This window comes from Heptranchias perlo, chromosome 3 (assembly GCF_035084215.1).
Source record: "Heptranchias perlo isolate sHepPer1 chromosome 3, sHepPer1.hap1, whole genome shotgun sequence".
Lineage (NCBI taxonomy): Eukaryota > Metazoa > Chordata > Chondrichthyes > Hexanchiformes > Hexanchidae > Heptranchias > Heptranchias perlo.
In genome coordinates, this window is record NC_090327.1 from 14,749,432 (window position 1) to 14,773,127 (window position 23,696).

The 23,696-nt window shown below is 44.8% G+C and overlaps 1 protein-coding gene across 1 annotated transcript in view; it reads left to right on the plus strand.

Moving 5' to 3' along the window:
- Positions 1-21,093, plus strand: part of mppe1 (metallophosphoesterase 1) — an 88,871-nt gene extending 67,778 nt beyond the window's left edge. The window contains exons 10-12 of the mRNA XM_067974771.1: positions 2,066-2,188; positions 15,917-16,057; positions 20,505-21,093. Coding sequence (XP_067830872.1) covers positions 2,066-2,188; positions 15,917-16,057; positions 20,505-20,678 — 438 coding nt within the window. The 3' untranslated portion in view covers positions 20,679-21,093. The remainder of the gene's footprint in view (positions 1-2,065; positions 2,189-15,916; positions 16,058-20,504) is intronic.
- The last annotated feature ends 2,603 nt before the right edge of the window (positions 21,094-23,696 follow it).

Genomic DNA, 23,696 nt, shown 5'->3' on the forward strand with positions numbered 1-23,696 from the left:
CCATCAAGTCTACACTGGTGTTTTTCTCCACTTTAGCCACCTAGACTAATCCCACTCTCCTGCTCACTCCCCAGTCCCTTTTAATATTCCGCTTTTCCAAGTAACTATCTAATTCCCTTTTAAAAGAGTTTATGGACTTTGTTTCAATAACAGTTTGTGGCAAAAAAAAAATGACAATTTCTAACCTTGTAAAGAATTTTTAAAAATTCTTCCCAGACTGAACCTGACCAATTTTTTTTTTGAGCCGCCTTCTTGAACCGCTGCAGTCCGTGTGGTGACGGTTCTCCCACAGTGCTGTTAGGAAGGGAGTTCCAGGATTTTGACCCAGCGATGATGAAGGAACGGCGATATATTTCCAAGTCGGGATGGTGTGTGACTTGGAGAGGAACGTGCAGGTGGTGGTGTTCCCATGCGCCTGCTGCCCTTGTCCTTCGAGGTGGTAGAGGTCGCGGGTTTGGGAGGTGCTGTCGAAGAAGCCACGGTGAGTTGCTGCAGTGCGTCCTGTAGATGGTACACACTGCAGCCACGGTGGTGGAGGGAGTGAATGTTTAAGGTGTTGGATGGGGTGCCAGTCAAGCGGGCTGCTTTGTCCTGGATGGTGTCAAGCTCCTTGAGTGTTTTTGGAGCTGCACTCATCCAGGTAAGCGGAGAGTATTCCATCACACTCCTGACTTGTGCCTCGTAGATGGTGGAAAGGCTTCAGGGAGTCAGGAGGTGAGTCACTCGCCGCAGAATACCCAGCCTGTATGGTAGTATGACAGGAAAATTGTATCATAGAAGATACCCAATTTGGATTGTTGTGTCAAACAGGGGAACCGATACCTAGGCCGATGTGGATATTTCCCTGCCACATGCCTCAGTGCAGACGTGATCTAAAATTGAGACTAATGTAATAAAAACTTTAGGAAGCGCAGGAAAAAATTCAAATTCCGTGCCCACGTGTTTATGAAGGATTCGTGAATGAACTTGTGGTGACGCAAACACAAGAGGCTTGTTATAATTTGCAGTTAGAGATTATTCCTGCTCTGTAAAATTTCCCCTCTTTTGTCTTCTGATTTATGTAATTGAATGTATGTAGATTTTTATTACACTAAGAGAAATGATGCACAGTTTTACTAAGCGCAATCGGGAAGAGATTTAGGTGAATTCACATAGAGACAATGGGAACATGATAAAACAATGCACAAACAATTAGAGGGATTACTTAAAGGAATGAATAGGCAGAACAAGGAGAATCCCTGGTTTTAATAAAAGGACTGTTAGAGAGACAGGTTAGGAATATTGTCAATCATTCAGAATAATGAAGACTAAAGGATATCGAGGCACTGGAGAAGGTGCAAAAAAGATTTACTAGGATGATACCAGAACTAAGTCACCACTGGCCTCGCCCCTCCCTAACTCTGTAACCTCTTCCAGCCCTACAACCCTCCGAGATCTCTGCGCTCCTCCAATTCTTGCCTCTTGCGCACCCCGATTTTAATCGCTCCACCATTGGCGGCCGTGCCTTCCTAAGCTCTGGAATTCCCTCCCTAAACCTCTCCGTCTCTCGCCCTCTCTCTCCTCCTTTAACTCGCTCCTTAAAACCTACCTCTTTGACCAAGCTTTTGGTCACCTGTCCTAATACCTCCTTATGTGGCTCGGTGTCAAATTTTGTTTGATAACACTCCTGTGAAACACCTTCGGACGTTTTACTGCGTTGAAGGCGCTATATAAATGCAAGCCGTTGTTGTTGTAGAACGTTTAATGAGTTCCTGTGAAATTACTTTCTCCTCAATTTAGCAAAGGCATTATTTCATTTATTTTAATTTCTAAGCTATGATACTTTAAACCCAACTAGCAATTATAGAAATGAATGAGAGATTTTTTCATTTAAGTGAAAATGCACATGAGCAATAAATATTTAGCTAGAGCAGCACATTGCCTCTTGGGTTCTACGGTTCATTCTTTTGAGCGCATAAACCTTATGTAATCAAATCTTATTAAATAGCTGATTGCTGGGTCCTGTCAACGAGCATGGTTTTGGGCGCTGTACTTATAGTTTCCCTGTTTGTATTGACTCTTTCAGCATTATCCCCTTTATCGTGTCAGCGATGCAGAGTGTCAGGGTGAAGACGCTGCAACTCCTGAGGAAAAGAACTTGCTATTCCAGGAAAAATACGACACGCTGTCTGTCGAGGCTTCCAAAAAAGTAAGAGACGCAGTGACTCATAAGAGCTGCAGACGAGTCTGTTTGGTCACAGCACTTTTTACATGGGGCGAGTCCCAATGAATACTCTTTCAATTGGATAAGATGGAAGTAAAGCTGTGTTTTACATTTAGTGCTACGTTATGGGTTTTGCATCTTTTTTACTGTACAGAGAACCTCCATTATCTGCTGTAATGGAGGAGATCTTCCCCCCCCTCTCATCCTTGACTCTAGTACTTAATAGAAATTGGTGTATAATCTTGCATCCCTAAATTCTGGTCTTGCATGTATGATACAGAGTACCCTACAAGGCTAGTGAATGAAGATAAGTACAATCCAAATAACAAAACAAACATATTTCACCAGGATAAGGGATGAAATACACATCACAAAACAAGTGTGCAGTCAGCTGACAGCTCTTGTAAGGGTTTATCCTGTGAAAATTCTTGCAGATCATCAGGGTGGTAAATATTTGGAAATATTACATTTGGTTCCCTCATCCAAATCATTGATATATATTGTGAATAGCTGGGGCCCTGCGGTACCCCACTAGTCCCTGCCTGCCACCCCGAAAAAGATCCATTTATTCCTACTCTCTGTTTCCTGTCTGTTAACCAATTTTCAATCCATGCCAGTATATTACCCCCAATCCCATGTGCTTTAATTTTGCACACTAACCTCTTATGTGGGACTTTATCAAAGGCCTTCTGAAAATCCAAATACACCACATCCACTGGTTCTCCCTTATCTATTCTACCAGTTGCATCCCCAAAAAACTCCAGCAGGTTTGTCAAACATGATTTCCCTTTCATAAATCCATGTTGACTTTGTCTAATCCCATTGATATTTTCTCAAAGTGTCCTGTTTTCACATCCTTTATGATAGACTTTAGCATTTTCCCTACTACTGATGTTAGGCTAACCGATTTCCCTTTCATAAATCCATGTTGACTTTGTCCCCGTTGATATTTTCTCAAAGTGTGAGTTCTTTTCTCACTGCTTTTTAATGATTTATTTTTTTGTGCAATACAGTTCGATAAAATCCCGTGTATCGCCTCACTCAATTCTTCCAAAATTCGAAAGATTATGGAACAGTTCCTGCAGATTGGAGGGTGGCAAATGTAACCCCACTATTTAAAAAAGGAGAGAGAGAAAACAGGGAACTACAGACCGGTTAGCCTAACATCAGTAGTAGGGAAAATGCTAGAGTCTATCATAAAGGATGTGGAAACAGGACACTTTGAGAAAATATCAATGGGATTAGACAAAGTCAACATGGATTTATGAAAGGGAAATCATGTTTGACAAACCTGCTGGAGTTTTTTGGGGATGCAACTGGTAGAATAGATAAGGGAGAACCAGTGGATGTGGTGTATTTGGATTTTCAGAAGGCCTTTGATAAAGTCCCACATAAGAGGTTAGTGTGCAAAATTAAAGCACATGGGATTGGGGGTAATATACTGGCATGGATTGAAAATTGGTTAACAGACAGGAAACAGAGAGTAGGAATAAATGGATCTTTTTCGGGGTGGCAGGCAGGGACTAGTGGGGTACCGCAGGGCCCCAGCTATTCACAATATATATCAATGATTTGGATGAGGGAACCAAATGTAATATTTCCAAGTTTGCTGATGACACAAAACTAGGTGGAATCGTGAGTTATGAGGAGGATGCAAAGAGGCTTCAAGGCGATTTAGACAGGTTGAGTGAGTGGGCAAATACATGGCAGACGCAGTATAGTGTGGATAAATGTGAAGTTATCCACTTTGGAAGGAAAAACAGAAAGGCAGAGTATTATTTAAATGGTGATAGATTGGGGAATGTTGATGTACAAAGGGACCTGGGTGTCCTTGTACACCAGTCACTGAAAGCAAACATGCAGGTGCAGCAAGCAGTTAGGAAGGCAAATGGTATGTTGGCCTTCATTGCAAGAGGATTTGAGTACAGGAGCATGGATGTCTTACTGCAGTTATACAGGGCCTTGGTGAGAGCACACCTGGAGTATTGTGTGCAGTTTTGGTCTCTTTATCTAAGAAAGGATATACTTGCCATAGAGGGAGTGCAGCGAAGGTTCACCAGACTGACTCTTGGGATGGCAGGATTGTCATATGAGGAGAGATTAGTTGACTCGGCCTGTATTCACTCTTGTTAAGAAGAATGAGGGGATCTCATTGAAACATATAAAATTCTGACAGGGCTAGACAGACTGGATGCAGGGAGGATGTTTCCCCTGGCTGGGGGGTCCAGAATGAGGGGTCACCGTCTCAGGATACGGGGTAGGACATTTAGGACTGAAATGAGGAGAAATTTCTTCACTCAGAGGATGGTGAACCTGTGGAATTCTGTACCACAGAAGGCTGTGGAGGCCAAGTCACTGAATATATTTAAGAAGGAGCTAGATATATTTCTAGACACAAAAGGCATCAAGGGGTATGGGGAGAGAGAGAGAATATGGTATTGAGATATAGGATTAGCCATGATCATATTGAATGGCGGAGCAGGCTTGAAGGGCCGAATGGCCTACTCCTGCTCCTATTTTCTATGTTTCTATGTTTCAATTCTACCGACAGAAAGCTGGGTTTCAGTATCCTGACAAATATATGCTGAGGAACCAGGCAAATCATTAATTCCCTCCTTTAACTCCTTACTAAGGAACCGACCGTCTGGGCTTTTCTCTCCCAGTGTAGATCTAAGTATTAATGATGTCTGACTCGGTTCCATGTAGACTCATGACTAAGGTCAGAGCATGTGGAGTCAGGGGGCAGGTAGCAGAATGGATAGCAAGTTGGCTACAAAACAGAAAACAGAGAGTCGGGGTTAAGGATAGCTACTCAGACTGGCAAACGGTGGGATGTGGTGTTCCACAGGGACTACTGTTGTTCAAAATTTACGTTAACGAATTGGATTCGGGAATGGGAAATACAATTTCAAAATTTGCGGACAACACCAAATTTGGGGGCCTAGTTAATGCAAAGGAAGAATGCATCAAAATGCAAGGGGACATTCATAAACATGCAGAATGGGCATGTAATTGGCAACTAAATTTTAATATAGATAAGTGTGAGGTGGTGCGTTTTGGTAGGAAAAATAAGGAGGCCACATATTGCTTGGATAATAAGAGTCTAAACAGAATGGAGGAGCAAAGGGATCTAGGGGTACAGGTACACAAATCACTAAAGGTAACAACACAGGTTAAGAAGGCCATATAAAAGGCAAATCAAGCAAATCAACGGTTCATTTCTAGAGGGATAGAATTGAAATGCAGAGAATTAATGTTAAACTTGTATAGAACCTTTGTTAGACTGCACTTGAAGTATTGTACACAGTTCTGGTCTCCATATTATAGAAAGGATACAGAGGCGTTGGAGAAGGTGCAAAAGAGATTCGCAAGGATGATACCAGAACTGAGAGGATATCCTGATCAGGAAAGGCTGAACAGGCTGGGACTCTTCTCTCTAGAAAAGAGACGGTTGAGAGGTGACCTGATAGAGGTCTTTACGATAATGAAATGGTTTGATAGGGTAGATGTAGAGAAAATGTTTCCACTTGTGGGGGAGACCAGAACTATAGGTCGTCAATATAAAATAGTCACTAATAAATCCAATAGGGAATTCAGGAATACCCAAAGAGTAATAAGAATGTGGAATGTGCTACCACAAGGAGTAGTTGAAACTAATAGAATAGCTGCATTTAAGGGGAAACTAAATAAGCACATGAGGGAGAAAGGAATAGAAGGGTATGCTGATAGGGTTAGATGAAGTAGGGAGGGAGGAGGCTCGTGTGACCTTTCACCTTCCCTCTCACCTTTCTCAATCTCAGACTACTCGCAATTACGTGACATTCTTAGCTGTGTAGTGGCTACAGGCTAGTGTAGACACAATTTAGCTTCTAACCTCTGACACTCTGTCCTTAAAGATACATTGTACTGGTAAGGATACCACTTATACCTGCCAGGTAAAAGTCCTTACGGAAGAAGGGTCGAGGAAATAAAAATCATCTTCTGACCAACACAGAGAGAGCTAAGGAAAGACTGATACCTCTACTAAAGACAAAGAAATACTCTGCTTCTGTGTGACCCATGTGTCAGTAGGACTCACCCCTTTTTGCATCAATCATCCCCAACAAGTCAGTACTGAAGCATTGATCTCCAGACAGGTCGGCTCCACTTTTACAACCCCCCCTCCCCCAAACCCTGCCTTACCAATACAGCCTTACTTTTAACAAAGGGACCCATATAAATATGAGGGCTCATAACCTGTTTACAACTCAATAAATGCTTCTTCCCTATACCTGAGCCAGGAATAAAGACTTTACGACTTAATTGCTTAAACGCCTGAATTAACTATTTACTTCCCAACGCTCAGTTCAACAGCTGAACTCCATATTGTATGGGCGTTCGCAAGCAGTTGACAGAGTATTTCCCTCACGAACCTCACACTTTTACAGGTGACTGTTCCTACAAGCTTATGCAGTGGTGCCTCGCCCACACTCTCAGACACAGAGACTGACAAACTAGTTGTATACACAGACATACTCACACAAGCTACTTATATGATAAAGAAAGACAAAGAATCATAGAAATTTGCAGCACAGAAGGAGGACGTTCGGTCTGTCATGTCTGCGCCAGCCAAAAAAAAGAGCTATCCAGCCTAATCCCACTTTCCAGCTCTTAGCCTTGTAGGTTACGGCACTTCAAGTGCATATCCAGGTACTTTTTAAATGCGATGAGGGTTTCTGCCTCTACCACCCCGTCAGGCAGTGAGTTCCAGACCCCACCACCCTCTGGGTGAAAACAATTCTCCTCAACTCCCCACTTATCCTCTACCAATTATTTTAAATCTATGCCCCCTGGTTATTGACCTCTCTGCTATGGGAAATAGGTCCTCCCTATCCACTCTTTCTACACCCCTCATAATTTTATATACCTCAATTAAATCTCCCCTCAGCTTCCTCTTTTCCAAAGAAAACAACCCCAGCCTATTCAATCTTTCCCCATAGCTAAAATTCTCCAGTCCTGGCAACATCCTCGTAAATCTCCTCTGTACCCTCTCGAGTGCAATCACATCTTCCCTCATCGCGCCTTTCACGACCTCAGGACGTTCCAAAGTGCTTTACAGCCAATGAAGTACTTTTGAAGTGTAGTTACTGTTGTAATGTAGGAAATAGTGAACCTCTTTTTTTCCACAGTAGGTAAGCAGACTGCCTTTTCATCTGTGGAACCTGAGTTCTCAATCCAGCTGAGACCGATGAACCCCATTCCTAGTGGGCTGAAATCGCAGCACACAAAGGCTCCAGATGGCACAACTGAAGTCAGAAACTCACCTTGCAACAACAACAACGTGCATTTATATAGAGCCTTCTACGTAGTAAAATGTCACAAGGCGCTTCACAGGAGATTTATCAAACAAAATTTGACACCGAGCCACGTAATGTGATATTAGGAGAGGAGAGATAGGTTTTAAGGAGCGTTTTAAAGGAGGGTCACAGAGGCAGAGAGGTTTAGGGAAGGAATTCCAGAGCAACTGAAAGCACATCCGCCAATGGGTTGGGGATGCAGAAGAGGCCAGAATTGGAGGAGCGCAGAGATCTCGGAGGGTTGTAGGGCTGGAGGAGGTTACAGAGATAGGGAGGAGCGAGGCCATGCAGGGATTTAAAAACAAAGATGAGAATTTTAAAATCGAGGCATTGCTGGACCGGGAGCCAGTGTAGGTCAGTGAGCTAAGGGGTTGCAGACAACAGGTGCAAACCTACTGTCTCAGTACATCGCAATGACATTCCCTTTTTTTCCAAACCTGTGTTGCTGACTCATCAGTGTATGTTTTCTAGTGAGATATTGGGTTGTTCTGGCTTGTACATTTATGCACAGCTGTGATCAGCTGTCACAAAGTTTCAGCAAGACGTGATGGCCTTTGTCCTCATTTCAGTTCAATAATTGATTAGGGTGGGGGCGAAATGAGCAAGATGTCATAAACAAACTTATGAAACTAAAGGCAACTTTTGATAGCTCTTTAATTCTCTGGATAAATTGGGCCAGTGGGCCGATGAATGGCAGATGGAGTTTAATTTAGATAAATGTGAGGTGATGCATTTTGGCAGATCGAATCGGGCCAGGACCTACTCCGTTAATGGTAGGGCGTTGGGGAGAGTTATAGAACAAAGAGATCTAGGAGTACAGGTTCATAGCTCCTTGAAAGTGGAGTCACAGGTGGATAGGGTGGTGAAGAAGGCATTCAGCATGCTTGGTTTCATTGGTCAGAGCATTGAATACAGGAGTTGGGATGTCTTATTGAAGTTGTACAAGACATTAGTAAGGCCACATTTGGAATACTGTGTACAGTTCTGGTCACCCTATTATAGAAAGGATATTATTAAACTAGAAAGAGTGCATAAAAGATTTACTAGGATGCTACCGGTACTTGATGGTTTGACTTATAGGGAGAGGTTGGATAGACTGAGACTTTTTTCCCTGGAGAGTAGGAGGTTTAGGGGTGATCTTATAGAAGTCTATAAAATAATGAGGGGCATAGATAAGGTAGATAGTCAAAATCTTTTCCCAAAAGTAGGGGAGTCTATAACGAGGGGGCATAGATTTAAGGTGAGAGGGGAGAGATACAAAAGGGTCCAGAGGGGCAATTTTTTCACTCAAAGGGTGGTGAGTGTCTGGAACGAGCTGCCAGAGGCAGTAGTAGAGGCGGGTACAATTTTGTCTTTTAAAAAGCATTTGGACAGTTACATGGGTAAGATGGGTATAGAGGGATATGGGCCAAGTGCAGGCAATTGGGACTAGCTTAGTGGTATAAACTGGGCGACATGGACATGTTGGGCCGAAGGGCCTGTTTCCATGTTGTAAACTTCTATGATTCTATATTGTTAACTTCATACCTAGAATATCATAGTTCCTCTGAACCCCTTTGGCCAATTACTTTTGTTTTTGACTGTTTGCCCTCTTAGAGTAGTTGAGACTGACATTTTAATCAGGTGTAAGTGAGGTGGTGATACTGTGCTGGTGCTAAAAATGAGGTGCCACCGTTTGCTTTTTAACCTTTGCTGATGTTTTACTTTACAAAACTCTTGGTTAAAGAAGGGGAAGAACTTCTGATTAGTCTGCTAAGATGAACTGCATGGAAATCAGTGGCGACTGATGAACAGGCTCTTGTAATGATCTCTCCAAACTGACACCAGAAGTCTCCACTTCACTTCCACCTGAGTTCGATAAATCTAGTAATTTGTGGTGAGCACAAGAAAAAAATGACCATGAAAGCTGCCGGATTGCCAGCTAGTTCACTAATGTCCTTCAGGGAAGGGAATCCATCGCCCTTACCTGGTCTGGCCTGGACGTGACTCTAGTCCGCACTACGTGGTCAATTCTTAGTGCCCTCTGAAGTGGCCTAGCAAGCCACTCAGTTGTACAAACAAATACTACTGAAGAAGGCCCACCACCACTTTGTCAAGACAGCTAGAGATAGGCAATAAATGTAGCTTTACCAGCATCGTCACATCTCTAGCTGTCCCGGCATCCTGGCCAACATTTATCCCTTAACCAGTATCACAGATTATCTAGTCATTTAACTCATTGCTGTTTGTGGGAGCTTGCTGTGTGCAAATTGGCTGCCGCGTTTCCCAACATTACAACAGTCACTTCATTGGCTGTGAAGCGCTTTGGGTCATGAAAGGTGCTGTATTAATGAAAGTTCTTTCTTTTCTTCTAACACTTTCTCTCACATTACAGATCTGAGTGAAGTATCAGTGCTGTAATGTGAAGGAGGCTGCTACTCTTAGAGTGGAGAACAACTCCAATCACTGGTTTTCCTGGACACCTCTGAGGTCAGAAGCAGCAGATATAAATATTGTTGCTGACCATAGCTGACCACTTCCTTTTCTGGCTGGAAGGACACTGAGTGCTCAGCTTGCCTGTCTAGGGCAGTGGTGTTCTTTTCCACCTTTTGGCCGATACAGACTAATAAAATTTTGGGTTTTCTGCCAGCCATTCTGGGTTCAGCATCACTGACTGTTGCCATAAGTGAACCTTGCATCCTCTACGATCCAGAGTGAACCTTTACCTGCCCATTATCTAGATGAATGATACGCTGCCTCGCTGGACGCTGCCTCGCTGGACGCTGCCTCGCTGGACGCTGCCTCGCTGGACGCTGCCTAACTGCCACCCCGTGATCCTCCTCACCTGCAGTAGGCAGATTGAAGGTGGACTCTATCAGACTGAGGCTTAGGCCATAAACCAACTGGAAGTTTATTTCACATAGAAGAGATAAACGAGCAGTGTTCAGTAATGATAACGTTGAATGAGCTCCTCAGAATATCAGAAACAATATAGACACTTCCACCACATGCATTGAACCTTAAACAGTTGCTCAGTTCTTGCATGGTGCGATGCAACCACGTACTAGCTTAGCCCCTCTGTCGGCTAGAGACTGACAGACTTCTGAGGCAAACATACCCACAAAAGTATCACTCCAGTTACACTGAACAAAGCCCATTTACAAAGAATTACATTTCCTATAATTAAATAGATGGTTAGCCATTTTTTGACAGTGGCAGGGATGTTAGCCCCATTCGTTGCTGTATCTGTGAATAACGGAACATAACAGTTAACCCCACCGGCAATCAGGAATATAATAAACAGGTGCAACCCAATGTCACTACATTCAATGGGAATTAGTATTTAAAACCATCTTTTATTTGACAGAAACCAGTTGTGGACTTTCTGATAACATATATAATACCCCCATCAGTTGCCATCCTGTCTGGTTTCCCTGCTGAATGTGTATTGAAGCGGCTAGCCATTTTTCTATATGAACCTAGTTTATTAACCCCCTCACATGCTGACTCTAGTGATAAGGATTTCAACAATCTAATACAGATAAAAATACATTTTTTTAATCACACAAACCTTCCCCAACCACCAGGGAAGGTCTGAGGTCTGAAACAAAGCCACAGTATTGTACATGTGCAGATGTTTCTTGGACAAGATGGCTCCTGGGCTGCCAGTTCTCCTTTGCTGTGTAAGTCTATCTGTGGCCATCCTTTGCCCCCCAGTCTCCTCTCTTCCACTGTTTTAAGTTCCCCTGGCTCTAATAGCCCTAACTACAAGTTCAGGCTGCTAGTTTAAAGTTACCTGGGCCCACCGTGCCTCTTTGTGAGCACTGGATCTTTGCTCAAATGTGGCTTCCAAATTCCTGGACTTCTCTTCTGCCAAGGGTTTATTACTCCACTGGCCTACACTCTAAGACTCAGCTGCTGTGACTCTGATCTGCTATTCAGTTGCTAAGTTTTAAGGTAACTTTGTCTAGCCTATAGCCCATCCCCCATTGCTGCTGTTACCTGCTGAGCTTATGACTGTCCTACTGGTCCTACTGGCTTCTCTACAGGTTATTTTGTTAGTGTGGTTCCTGGCCAGAAATTCACTCTTCTGGGCTGCAGTCCATTTCTCCGCCGCATCTAGATCTTATAGCGACCTCCAACTTCGCCACCGTTTCTCTGCCCTGTGATCGATTCTGCACACTTTCTGGCTCTTCATTCCCTCGGAAATACCTCCAGCAGTGCGTCCTCCGATACTCTACCCTTCAAATAGCTTCTGGATTTACTCGCCCTCCACATCTGTCTCCGAACCTCGACATCAGTTCTTCGATGCTCCAAGCTGACTCCACCCTGTCTACGTCAACTTTATCCCACCACGGGATCTTTGACTTTAACTTTGGACTCCCTCCTATTGTCTCCTCTCTATTCTCTGTTTATTACCAGGACATATCTATCCCAATCTTGCTATGTAAACACGCTATGTGACTTGGGTTTCCCTGTGTCCATTCACATGCATGTTTTGGCTGCCACTCCAAACCCGAGCCCATCGCTTCCATATCTCCTTTTTTCTACTTTCCTCTTTACCCCTCCTGGGCCCCTCTCTCCTGTCATCATGCCTCCTTTCATTTCTCTCCTTTCAGGTACTCTGCCCCCCACCCAAATCCCTACCCCAACTCTTCACCGCTCCTCGACCTTCCTCCTCTCCTGCCGCCATCCCAGGCTTGACTCCCTTTTAGGTAAGCCCACAGCTTCCCTCTGTGCCTCCCTTAGCATCCTCCGAAGGGCCCGTCGAGGCACTCGTCACTGCCTCCTTACGAGCAACAACCCCAACTGCCCCATCCCGCTGGGTGCTAATCTTGCCAATCTCCTCCCGTTCCACTCACCCCTCCCAGCGCTGACCCTGTGGACTCTGCCAGCTGATCAGCTATCTCCGTCCCTCTCCGCATCTCCCTCCAGAATGTCCGTTCACTTGTGAACAAGACCCTTGCCATCCATGAGCTTATTGTGGATGATTGCACAACATCACAGCCTTGACGGAAACCTGGCTGATGGGTGATGACACCTTCCCTCTTAATGAAGCCTCCCCGCCTGGCTATATCATCCACCACTTGCCCTGCCCAGACTGCCACGGTGGCGATGTGGCCCTTTTCAACAAATAACACTTTGGTCTGTCCCCCTACTTCTCTGGCACCTTCCTTCCTTTGAGCATCCCAGCCCTCTCACTTCTCCTTTAAAATCCTCGATCTCTACCGCCCACCCAAGTACCACACCAAGTTTGTCACCGAGATATCCTCACTGCTTTTCTCCCTCAGCCTCTGCACTGAGCGACTTCTCATCCTCTGTGATTTCAACCTCCATCTCAACTCACCATGCTCTCTCTCCTCTGAGTTCACTGCCCTCCTGTCCTCCCTTAATCTCTCCCTCCATATAAACTCCCTCGCCCATATTCACGGCCACCACCTCGACTGTGCCATCTCACGTGGCCTCTCTACTCCCATCGTATCAATCACAGATAAGGCCGTCTCTGATCATTTCCTTATATCCCCCTCCCCCCTCCCAACCCCACTTCCTTCTGTGTTTGTCCCTGGAAAAAACTCTCCCCCAAGTCACTTACAGCGGCACTTTCAAATTCCCAACTGTCTAGCCTTTGGTCCTCCATTCACTACAACATTTCTGCTCAATCACACCCTCACCTCCACCTTTGATGCCTTTGTCCCCAGTAAAACCATTACTCTCTCTCAACCTGGTCATTACCCCTAATACGGCCCTCATCTCCCCTCCCTTAAGTCCAGGGGACGCAGACTTGAACGTTTATGACGGACAAGTGATTTAGCCATTCATTGCCAGATCTGGTTGGCCCACATAAAGCACTATCGGGTCCTGCTCTCCTCTGCCAAAACTGTGTCAAAGGCTGCAGACAGGTCAAGGATCATCCTAGAACGCAAAGTTAACCTCCGGCTTCTCTTCTCCACTACAAACCATCATCTTAAACCCCTCTCCCTGCCTCCTCCACCCTCACTTCCAACAACAAGTGCGAGGAGCTCATGGACTACTTTGTCACTAAGATTGAGACCATCCGTTCAGCTGACTCTGCCGTTTCCCTCCCTTCCCCTAGCCCACCAAGCCAAACTTCCCCTATGGTTCCCCCCTGCTCCAGCCCTGAACTCGCATCTTTCTCTAGTTTCTCTTCTATGTCCCCTCACACCCTCTCCGAGCTCATCTTGACCATGAGACCCAACTCCTGTTCCCTTGACCCTATTCCCACCAAACTGCTGACCATCCAACTTCCCTTCCTGGCCCCCATGTTAGCTGATAGTGTTAACGGTTCCCTCTCCTCAGGTACTGTCCCCCTCCCCTTCAAATCTTCCATCATCACCCTCCTCCTCAAAAAACCCACCCTTGACCCCTCTGTCCTTGCAAACTACCGCCCCATCTCCAACCTCCCTTTCCTCTCCAAAGTCCTTGAACGTGTTGTCGCCGCCCAAATCCGTGCCCATCTTTCTCGCAACTTCATGTTTGAATCCCTCCAATCAGATTTCCGCCCCTGCCACAGTACTGAAACAACCCTTATCAAAGTCACAAATGACTTCCTGTGTGACTGTGACCGTGGTAAACAATCCCTCCTCATCCTTCTCCACCTGTCTGCAGCCTTTGACATGTTTGACCACACCATCCTCCTCCAATGCCTCTTCTCCGTTGTCCTGCTGGGTGGGACTGCGCTCGTCTGGTTCCATTATCTATCCAGTTGTAGCCAGCAAATCATCTGCAATGGCTTCTCTTCCCACTCCCACACCATTACCTCTGGAGTCCCCCAGGGATCTATCCTTGGTCCCCTCCTATTTCTCATCTACACACTGCCCCTCAGCCACATCATCCGAAAACACAATGTCAAGGCGCCACATGTACACTGACGACACCCAGCTCTACCTCGCCACCACCTCTCCTGACCCCTCTATTGTCTCTGATTTGTCACACTGCTTGTCCAACATGATGAGCAAAAATTCCCTTCAACTAAATATTGGGAAGACTGAAGCCATTGTTTTCAGTACCTGCCACAAACTCCGTTCCCTGGCCACCGACTCCATCCCTCTTCCTGGCCACTGTCTGAGGCTGAACCAGATCGTTCGCAACCTTGGCGTCCTATTTGACCCTGAGGTGAGCTTCCGACCACATATCTGCTCCATCACCAAGACCGCCTACTTCCACCTCCATAACATCGCCTGTCTCCGCCCCTGCCTCAGCTCATCTGCTGTTAAAACCCTCAATCATGCCTTTGTTACCTCTAGACTTCATTATTCCAACGTTCTCCTGGCCGGCATCCCATCTTGCACCCTCCATAAACTTGAGCTCATCCAAAACTCTGCTGCCCGTATCCTAACTCGCACCAAGTCCCTTTCTCCCATCACCCCTGTGCTCGCTGACCTACATTGGCTCCTGGTCTGGGAATGCCTCGATTTTAAAATTCTCATCCTTGTGTTCAAATCCCTCCATGGTCTCGCCCCTCCCTATCTCTGTATCCTCCTCCAGCCTTACAACCCTCCGAGATCTCTGATCTCCTCCAATTCTTGCCTCTCGCATCCCCAATTTTAAATCGCTCCACCATTGGTGGCCGTGCCTTCAGCTGCCTAGACCCTAAGCTCTGGAATTCCCTCCCTAAACCTCTCTGCCTCTCTACTCTCTCTCCTTAAAACCCACCTCTTTGACCAAGCTTTTGGTCACCTGCCTAATACCTCCTTATGTGGCTCGGTGTCAAATTTTGTTTGATTATCGCTCCTGTGAAGCGCCTTGGGGCGTTTTACTAGTTTAAAGGCGCTATACAAATGCAAGTTGTTGTTGTTGTTTCAAAATTATTTATTGCCATCACTGCTATGGAATAAGCCTGTAAGCCAAAAGAAGGTGATAAAGGAACAAACTTTAGATCTTAACCACCGCTCCCATTTTCCTTTGGACATTCTGTAACTATTTGCACCTCCTCAGGACCCATCTTTTTGTTTCCATGTTTGCCTCAGTATCACCTCCTTTTGCCTTGCACCATGATCTCTGTTGTCATTTAATCACTCCTGCCCTCCACCCTATCACAGACCGCTCCCTATTGTTCTTACCCTGCCCCCCTTTTCCCTGGCTCTGTACTTGCCGATAAGTTTATTTATCTGTAAACATCTAGCAGTTTGTGATAAAAGGTCATCCACCTGAAACGTTAACTCTGGTTCTCTCTCTCCCTCCGCAGATGCTGCCTGACCTGCTGAATGCTGTTTTCCAGCATTTTCTGTTTTTGTTTCAGATTTCCAGCATCTGCAGTATTTTGCTTTTGGCTATGTGCTTTAGCATCCTGGACTAACTGGTTCCCAGTACAGTGCTATAGCTCAAACCTGTTTCTTTAATACATCGGTGGTAACTAAACTCTCACTGTTTGTTTCAGCTACTCTGGTGGTTCCGCCCTCGACTGCTCCTAAGTGGTCACACCCACAGCGCCTGTATGGTGCTGCACCATGGACGTCTTCCTGAGATCAGTATCCCATCGTTCAACTGGAGGAATCGGAACAACCCCAGCTTCCTGCTGGTAAAATGCAAACTTAACGTTTTTCTTTGTTCAAACAACCTAAACATATCTGTATGAAAAAACCCCCAGAAAATGCTGGAAACACTCAGCGTGTCAGGCAGCGTCTGTGGAGAGAGAGAAAAAAACGTTAATGTTTCAGGTCGATGACCTTTCATCAGAACTGGATGATGTTAGAGCTTTAACAGTTTTTAAGCGAGTACCGTCGGTAGCCAGGGAAAAGTTGAGGGGGGGTGGTGGGGGGAGAACAAAAGGGGAATGGTCTATGATAGGGTGGAGGGCAGGAGTGATTAAATGCCAAAAGGGATGATGGTGCAAGGCAAAAGGGGGTGGTAATGGGATAAGTAAAGAAACAAAAGACGGGTCCAGAGGAGATGTAAATGGTTACAGCGGAACCATTACCAGCACCCGCCGTCTGAGAAAATGGGAGCGGTGATTATGATCTAAAGTTGTTGAAATCAAGGTTAAGGCGTGAAGACTATAAAGTAGCTAATCGAAGGATGAGGTACTGTTCCTCCAGCTTGTGTTGAGTTTCATTGTGTAAGAGGCCGAGGACAGAGAGGTCGGTACTCGACTGTTCATGACTGGAACATTCTCCTCCCAATAATACACATAGCTGTTTGTAGATTATTGACCACCTTAAATTATTGACATCTTACAATGTGATAGAATGAAAAATTAGGATAAAGTGAAACAAATGGAATAATTTTTGCTCCTTGATTTTGAAATTAATTTCAGTGCTCAGGTGAAAACCTACAACAAACAAGTATTTTATATTTTTGCATCTGTGTGCCACTATATTCAATATATTTTTTATTGTAAATATTGGTACTGTGCCTCTTTGAAGTTGGTGAATATTATTTTCCCCACTTTTTCCACCTCACGGAGACCCAGAGATGCATTGGATCTTTATATTATGATCTTCCCCTTATCTGACTACTTTACTGTGTGCTTTCAACACCCCCTCAAACCTATTGGAATGGATTAAGCATGAATGTTAGAATAGCAGACAGATTAGAATCATAGAATGGTTACAGCACAGAATGAGGCCATTCGGCCCATCGAGCCCGTGCCGGCTCTTTATAAGAGCCGTTAGTCCCATTTCCTCGCTCTTTCCTGTAGCCCTGCAAATTTTTTTCCCTTCAAGTATTTATCCAATTCCTTTTTGAAAGCAATCTGCTTCTAACACCCTTTCAGGCAGCACATTCCAGATCATGACTACTTGATGCATAAAATTGTTTTTCCTCATGTCGCCTTTGGTTCTTTTGCCAATCACCTTAAATTTGTGTCCTCTGGTTCTCGACCCTTCCACCAATGGGAACAGTTTCTCTTTGTTTACTTTATCTAAACCCTTCATGATTTTGAACACTTCTATCAAATCTCCTCTCAACCTTCTCTGCTCTAAGAAGAACAACCCCAGCTTCCCCAGTCTATCCACGTAACTGAAGTCCCTCATAGGTAGAGGCATAAACCCTCAACTCACTTAAAAAGTACTTGGATGTGCACTTGAAGTGCCGTAACCTACAGGGTCAGTGCTGGAAAGTGGGATTAAGCTGGATAGCTCTTTTTTGGCTGGCACGGACACAATGGGCCAAATGGCCTCCTTCTGTGCCATAACTTTCTATGATTCTATGATTCCTGGAACCATTCTAGTAAATCTTTTCTGCACCCTCTTTAAGGCCTTCACATCTTTCCTAAAGTGCGGTGCCCAGAATTGGACCCAATATTCCAGTTGTGGTCGAACCATTGTTTTATAAAGGTTCATCATGACTTCCTTGCTTTTGTACTCTATGCCTCTATTTATAAAGCCCAGGACCCCATACGTTTTTCAACTGCTTTCTCAACCTTCAAAGATTTGTCCTGCACCCCCTTTAGAATTGTACCATTTAGTTTATATTGCCTCTTCTCGTTCTTCCTGCCAAAATGTGTCACTTCACACTTCTCGGTGTTAAATTTCATCTGCCGTGTATCTGCCCATTTCACCAGCCTGTCTGTGTTCTCTTGAAGTCTATTACTATCCTCCTCACTGTTCACTACACTTCCAAGTATTGTGTCACCTGCAAATTTTGAAATTGTGCCCTGTACAACCAGGTCCAAGTCATTAATATATATCAAAAAAAGCAGTGGTCCCAGTACCAACCCCTGGGGAACACCACTGCACACCTCCCTCCAGTCCAAAAAACAACCGTTCACCACTACTCTCCGTTTCCTGTTACTTAGTCAATTCAGTATCCATGCTGTCACTGCCCCTTTTATTCTATGGGCGTCAATTTTGCTGACAAGCCCATTGAATTGCAGCAGACTTAATTTGTGTTAGGTGATAGTGTCAGCATGGCTGAGTTGACAGCACTCTCTACACTGGGTCTGAAGATAGTCAGTTCAAGTTCTGCTCTAGCTCCACTTGAGCACATAATCTAGGCTGACAGTTCAGTGCAGCACTGAGGGAGTGCTGCATTGTCAGCGGTGCCTTCTTGATGGGACGATAAACCGAAACTCCATCTACCTGTTGAAGTGGACATAAAAGATCCCATGCCACTATTTGAGGAAGAGCAGGAAGTTTTTCCCAATGTTCTGGCCAGAATTCCCCCCCCACCCCCCAACACCAAACACCAAAAACAGATTAAATGGTCATTTATCTCATTTATTGTTTGTGGAAACTTGACGCGAATAAATTGGCACATCAAAAGTGATTCATTGGTTGAGATGTCCTTTGGGACATCCTAAGGAAGTGATAACTTCCTTTTTTTAAGTGCACGTTCTTCCTTTCTAGGTAGTTGTTGTGTTTCCCCCCCCACTTGCTACAGTTGTCCTGCTGTACTTTTGTAGTCAGGAGGCCCAGATATGTCAGACTGACTCTTTGGGCAATGTTGAAAGTCCAGGTACCTCACCATTGCTCCTCAGCCATGTGACCTAAGGCTAAGTGCAGCCCTGGGGCCCTAGCAACCTGTCCCTTGAAGCCCCGGAAACTCAGCCCTATTTGCATTTACAGTCTTACTTGCAGAATTGTCCAGTTTGAATTTTGTTGGGCTCAGGTTCGGAAAGGTCTGTTCTAAGCACTGTTAATTGAAAGGAAAACTTGCATTTATAAAACTCCTTTCACGACCTCAGGCCGTTCCAAAGAGCTTTATAGCCGACGCAGAACTGTTTTCTACTTCGAAGTGGTTCTGTTTGCTTTGGCCCTTGATGCGGTGAAATCTCCCCATTGTAGGGAAATCTCAGAGCACCAGCACTGTCACAAGGAGAGTTGCACATCTGCAAGCTTGCACACGCTCAGTTCAGAAAATGCAGCCAGCTTCTGACCGCAGACTTTCCCTGATGTGGAGGGAAGGTTAGTAATCTAAACATTATGTTGTTGGCTGCTATAGACAAAACAGACCACCTCCGGCCAGAAAAGACATTTTTGCTGTGAGGTTTGCAGCTAGCAGTCCTATGAAAAGCCATCGCTTGTGATAACACTCTGCATTGCTGGAATATTGCTGCCGCCCCGTTAAATGTTAATGGGTTGATTTTAATCCTACCCGCCTGGCAGAAACCGGTGACTTACCCGTCCGAGTCCCATCTGGATCCCACCGGGTTCCATCTTGTATTCCTTCTTTAAATATGCAATTCGGGGCCCCATGACATCGTCTATGATCGCTATTTTAACTCCAACCTGAGCGGAGAAGCTGTGGTTTTGATGCCAAGTGAAGTCAAATCAGTAGAGGATTGGAAGCAGAAGAGGTCATTCAAGGTAATTTTTTTACTTTGTGGGACCAGGAGAATCCCTCCGGGTCCCACAAAGTCCACGCCTCCCCTGCTCAGGACTTCTCACCCCCTCTCCCCCCCCCCCCCCCCCCCACTTCTCTGCCACAAGATTTCCGGACCCCCACACTTACCTGCTCGGCTGGAAAGGGGTGGTTGCAAAATGTGGTGGGGTGGGGGGGGGGGGAGAAACTGATTGAAAGCATCGGTTGATTAGTTATAGTTGGAAAATGGAGCAGCTATTGAGTCCTGCACATCAGGATTTGAGGCGCTCTTGTGCAGAACTGCTCCAGTCTCACTGTGAGCTACTGATGGGAAAGCATGTGTAAAAGCAAGTCAGTGAAGAGGTTGCAAACATCCAGAGGGTCCTCCATTCTCATGGCCAGGTAAGATCAATGCACGCAGCCTGTTTGTAGAGAGATTCACCCTCACTTCTGCTGGTCTCACAATATGGCAGCATACCCTGACACTTTCTGGAATGGTTGCATCCATTCCTTAGTTCCTGACTGTGCGAGTTGGTTGGATTGTATGTAAAAGTGTGTTTCTCATCTAGCAAATAAACAGTCCCTTAGGTGAGGAAAAATATTCCCGCAGCTTTTAAGATATTTGTGTTGGCAGGTAAGCCGTCTTTGCTTATTTGTCATATTTTGATAAATAAAGTGAGCTCAAACACAACTAACTTTGAATTGATCTCTGTTTGCTTCTCCAGGCCAGTATAACAGCAACAAACTTTTCTCTCGCCAAGTGTTTTATGCCACGTGAAAGTACCGTAGGTGCCATTTATCTCATTGCGGGCGCTATGGCGATCAATCTTATATTGTTCCATTTCCATTGCTGGCAATGGATGATGCAATATCTGATTAACAAACACAAATCCATTTGATAAAAGAACACGGGTCTGATTGCCGGCCTTTTATTTTTGTTGGTGTGTAGATCTCTGAATTTTATGACTGAAAAGATGTATGTATTTCATTAGGATTTTGAGGAGAGCAAATATTTTGAACATTTTGATGCAATACAATGGTGTTACCAGCATTTCCTCCATCTTCTGATTGTGGCAAGTTAGAATCTGTAAAATTGTTTTTATTAGTGTACAAGTTATAATAAGCTTCTCACTGTGGTGAGCAATGGGCTACTGTTCCTGATGAATATTCCCCATAAACAGATAGATTCACACAATGTTCATTAACACTTATTTTTCTTTTTTTGCCAACGTGTAAATTCTTGATCGTTTAAGATCACGTAATTAAAATTAAAATCGTATGAGTTGAAATTTGATGTTTTTAAATGAGCTGTCCTGCCCAGATTGTATTATTGCCAGAAGGTTACGAATATACAATTTGTAAATAAAAGTACAGTGTGTTTTTAAAGAAAAAATACACCAACATTTCACCCACTTCACCCATCCAAACGGTTGTACAGATACAGACATGCAGGTTAACTCCTGCAGCTGTTGCTGAACCTGATAGCACACGAATATGGGAATCGGGGTGAGATCTTTCAGAATGTACCACCCTACATTATTGTTTTTAATGAGAGTAAAACAAACTTAACTGCAGAGCCCGCGGACAGTGATTGAAAGGGTTACGATAGGTCTTTAATTGTATTTATTAAAAAAATATAGAGCAAACCCAACAGCACAGAGCAATGCTGGGCAGGAGGCTGATGATGTTTCCCACGCAGCAAGCTATGACTATGCCTATGCTATCAGGAGAAAGCTCAAAGCAGAGCCTGGATGTTTCCCCCAGTCCCAAGGGCAGTAAAAGCTGCAGCTTTGTTTGTACTCAGACAGCCTTGTTCCACAGCTCACGGTAAGCGGTATTGGCGAAGTTGTGCGCATGGCCTACCTGCTCACTCTTTTGCTCACAGCAAATATCATGGAATTGTATGGCACAGAAGGCGGCCATTTGGCCCATCGTGCCTGTGCCAGCCCCTTGAGGGAGCTATCCAATTAGTCCCACTCCCCCGCTCTTTCCCATAGTCCTGCAATTTTCTCCCCTTCAAGCATTTATCCAAAACTCTTTTGAAAGACTATTGAATTATATGTATATTTCTTTTTAAACTGAAAATTTATAAGTATTTTTAGGCCATATGTAAACTACAACAACAACTTACATTTACATTTAGCGCCTGTAAAGTAGTAAATCATCCCACAGTGCTTCACAGGAGCGATTATTAACCAAAATTTTTCACCAAGCCATATATGGAGATATTAGGATAGGTGACCAAAAGCTTGGTCAAAGAGGTAGGCTTTAAGGAGCGTCTTGAAGGAGGAGAGAGAGTTAGAGAGGTGGAGAGGTTTAGGGAGGGAATTCCAGACCTTAAGGCCTAGACAGCTGAAGGCACGGCCGCCAATGGTGGAGTGATGGAAATCGGGGATGCGCAAGAGACCAGAATTGGAGGAGCGCAGAGATCTCGGCGGGTTGTAAGGCTGGAGGAGGTTACAGAGATAGAAAGGGACGAGGCCATGGAGGGATTTGAAAACAAGGATGAGAATTTAAAATTGAGGCGTTCCCGGACCAGGAGCCAATGTAGGTCAGGGGTGATGGGTGAACATTACTCGATGCGAGTTAAGATACGGGCAGCAGAGTTTTGGATGAGCTTAGGTTTACGGAGGGTGCAAGATGGGAGGCTGGCCAGTTGAGTCTAGAGGTAACAAAGGCATGGATGAGGGTTTCAGCAGTAGATGAGCTGTGGCAGGGCAGAGTCAGGGCAGCTTCTTTAACGTAGGATAAGAACTATTTTAATATAATTGGGAGATTTTTAACATTTCATTTTATTGATGTGTGTGATTGGAGTTGATGATAACTTTTATATATTGAGTTTGGTTTAAAAAAGCACAGATCATCTTTTATCATGTGTAGTCTTTGAACAGTTGAAACTGCAGTATTGGATGAAACTACATGGCCAGTAATGTAAACCTGACTAAACAGCAGCACATTGTAGGCTAAAGACCAAGAGCTTTGAGCCAAGAGGCTACATCCTTTCTGCAAAGATTTGCCAAATCAAATTCCATTTGTATTGTACTTTTCATTTTACCATAAGGTGTATAATATTTTTAAAACATATGGGCCCAGAATTCGTTGGGGGATCACTCATGGAGACAGGGTCATTTAAATGACTGGGATGGGCACCTGCCCCAATCTTCTGGCCAGTGTCGGAGCAGTACTGAGACAAGCCACTGTGACAGGCAATTCCTCATAAGAAACAGGAGCAGGAGTAGGCCACACTGCCCCTCGAACCTGCACCGCCATTCATTAAGATCATGGCTGATCTTCGACCTCAACTCCACTTTCCCGCCCAATCCCCGTATCCCTTGATTCCCCTAGAGTCCAAAAATCTATCGATCTCAGCCTTGACTATACTCAGCGACTCAGCATCCACAGCCCTCTGGGGTAGAGATTTCCAAAGATTCACGACCTTCTGAGTGAAGAAATTCCTCCTCCTCTCAGTCTTAAATGGCCGACCCTTTATCCTGAGACTATGCTCACGCTGAGTTGCAGTTCCATGGGCATGGATAGTTCCTCAACCAAGTGGCCATTCTTCATGTGTGAGCCTGGACAGTGAGTGTCAGTAGGCAATTAAGCTGCGGGGAGCCACATTGTGTTCTTGTCCGACATGTGCGGAGTTCACTGCACAGCAATCAGGAGCAGGAACCTGGCAAATGTTCCCTCTACAGCCTACAGAGAGTGGAGCCAATTGTAGTAACCTGAGACCAGCATCGAGCATGGATCAAGACATGTCCTGTCTGGAATGTAGGGCTCAATAGTGACCCGCACGCAACATTTGCCTACTAAACCATCGGGGAAGGTCCTATTTATTTTGTTTTTAATCGGCTGTTGTGAAACTTTCAGGGAAGCACAAAGTTTCAAATGCACTGATGCTTTCACTCAGATGGAAT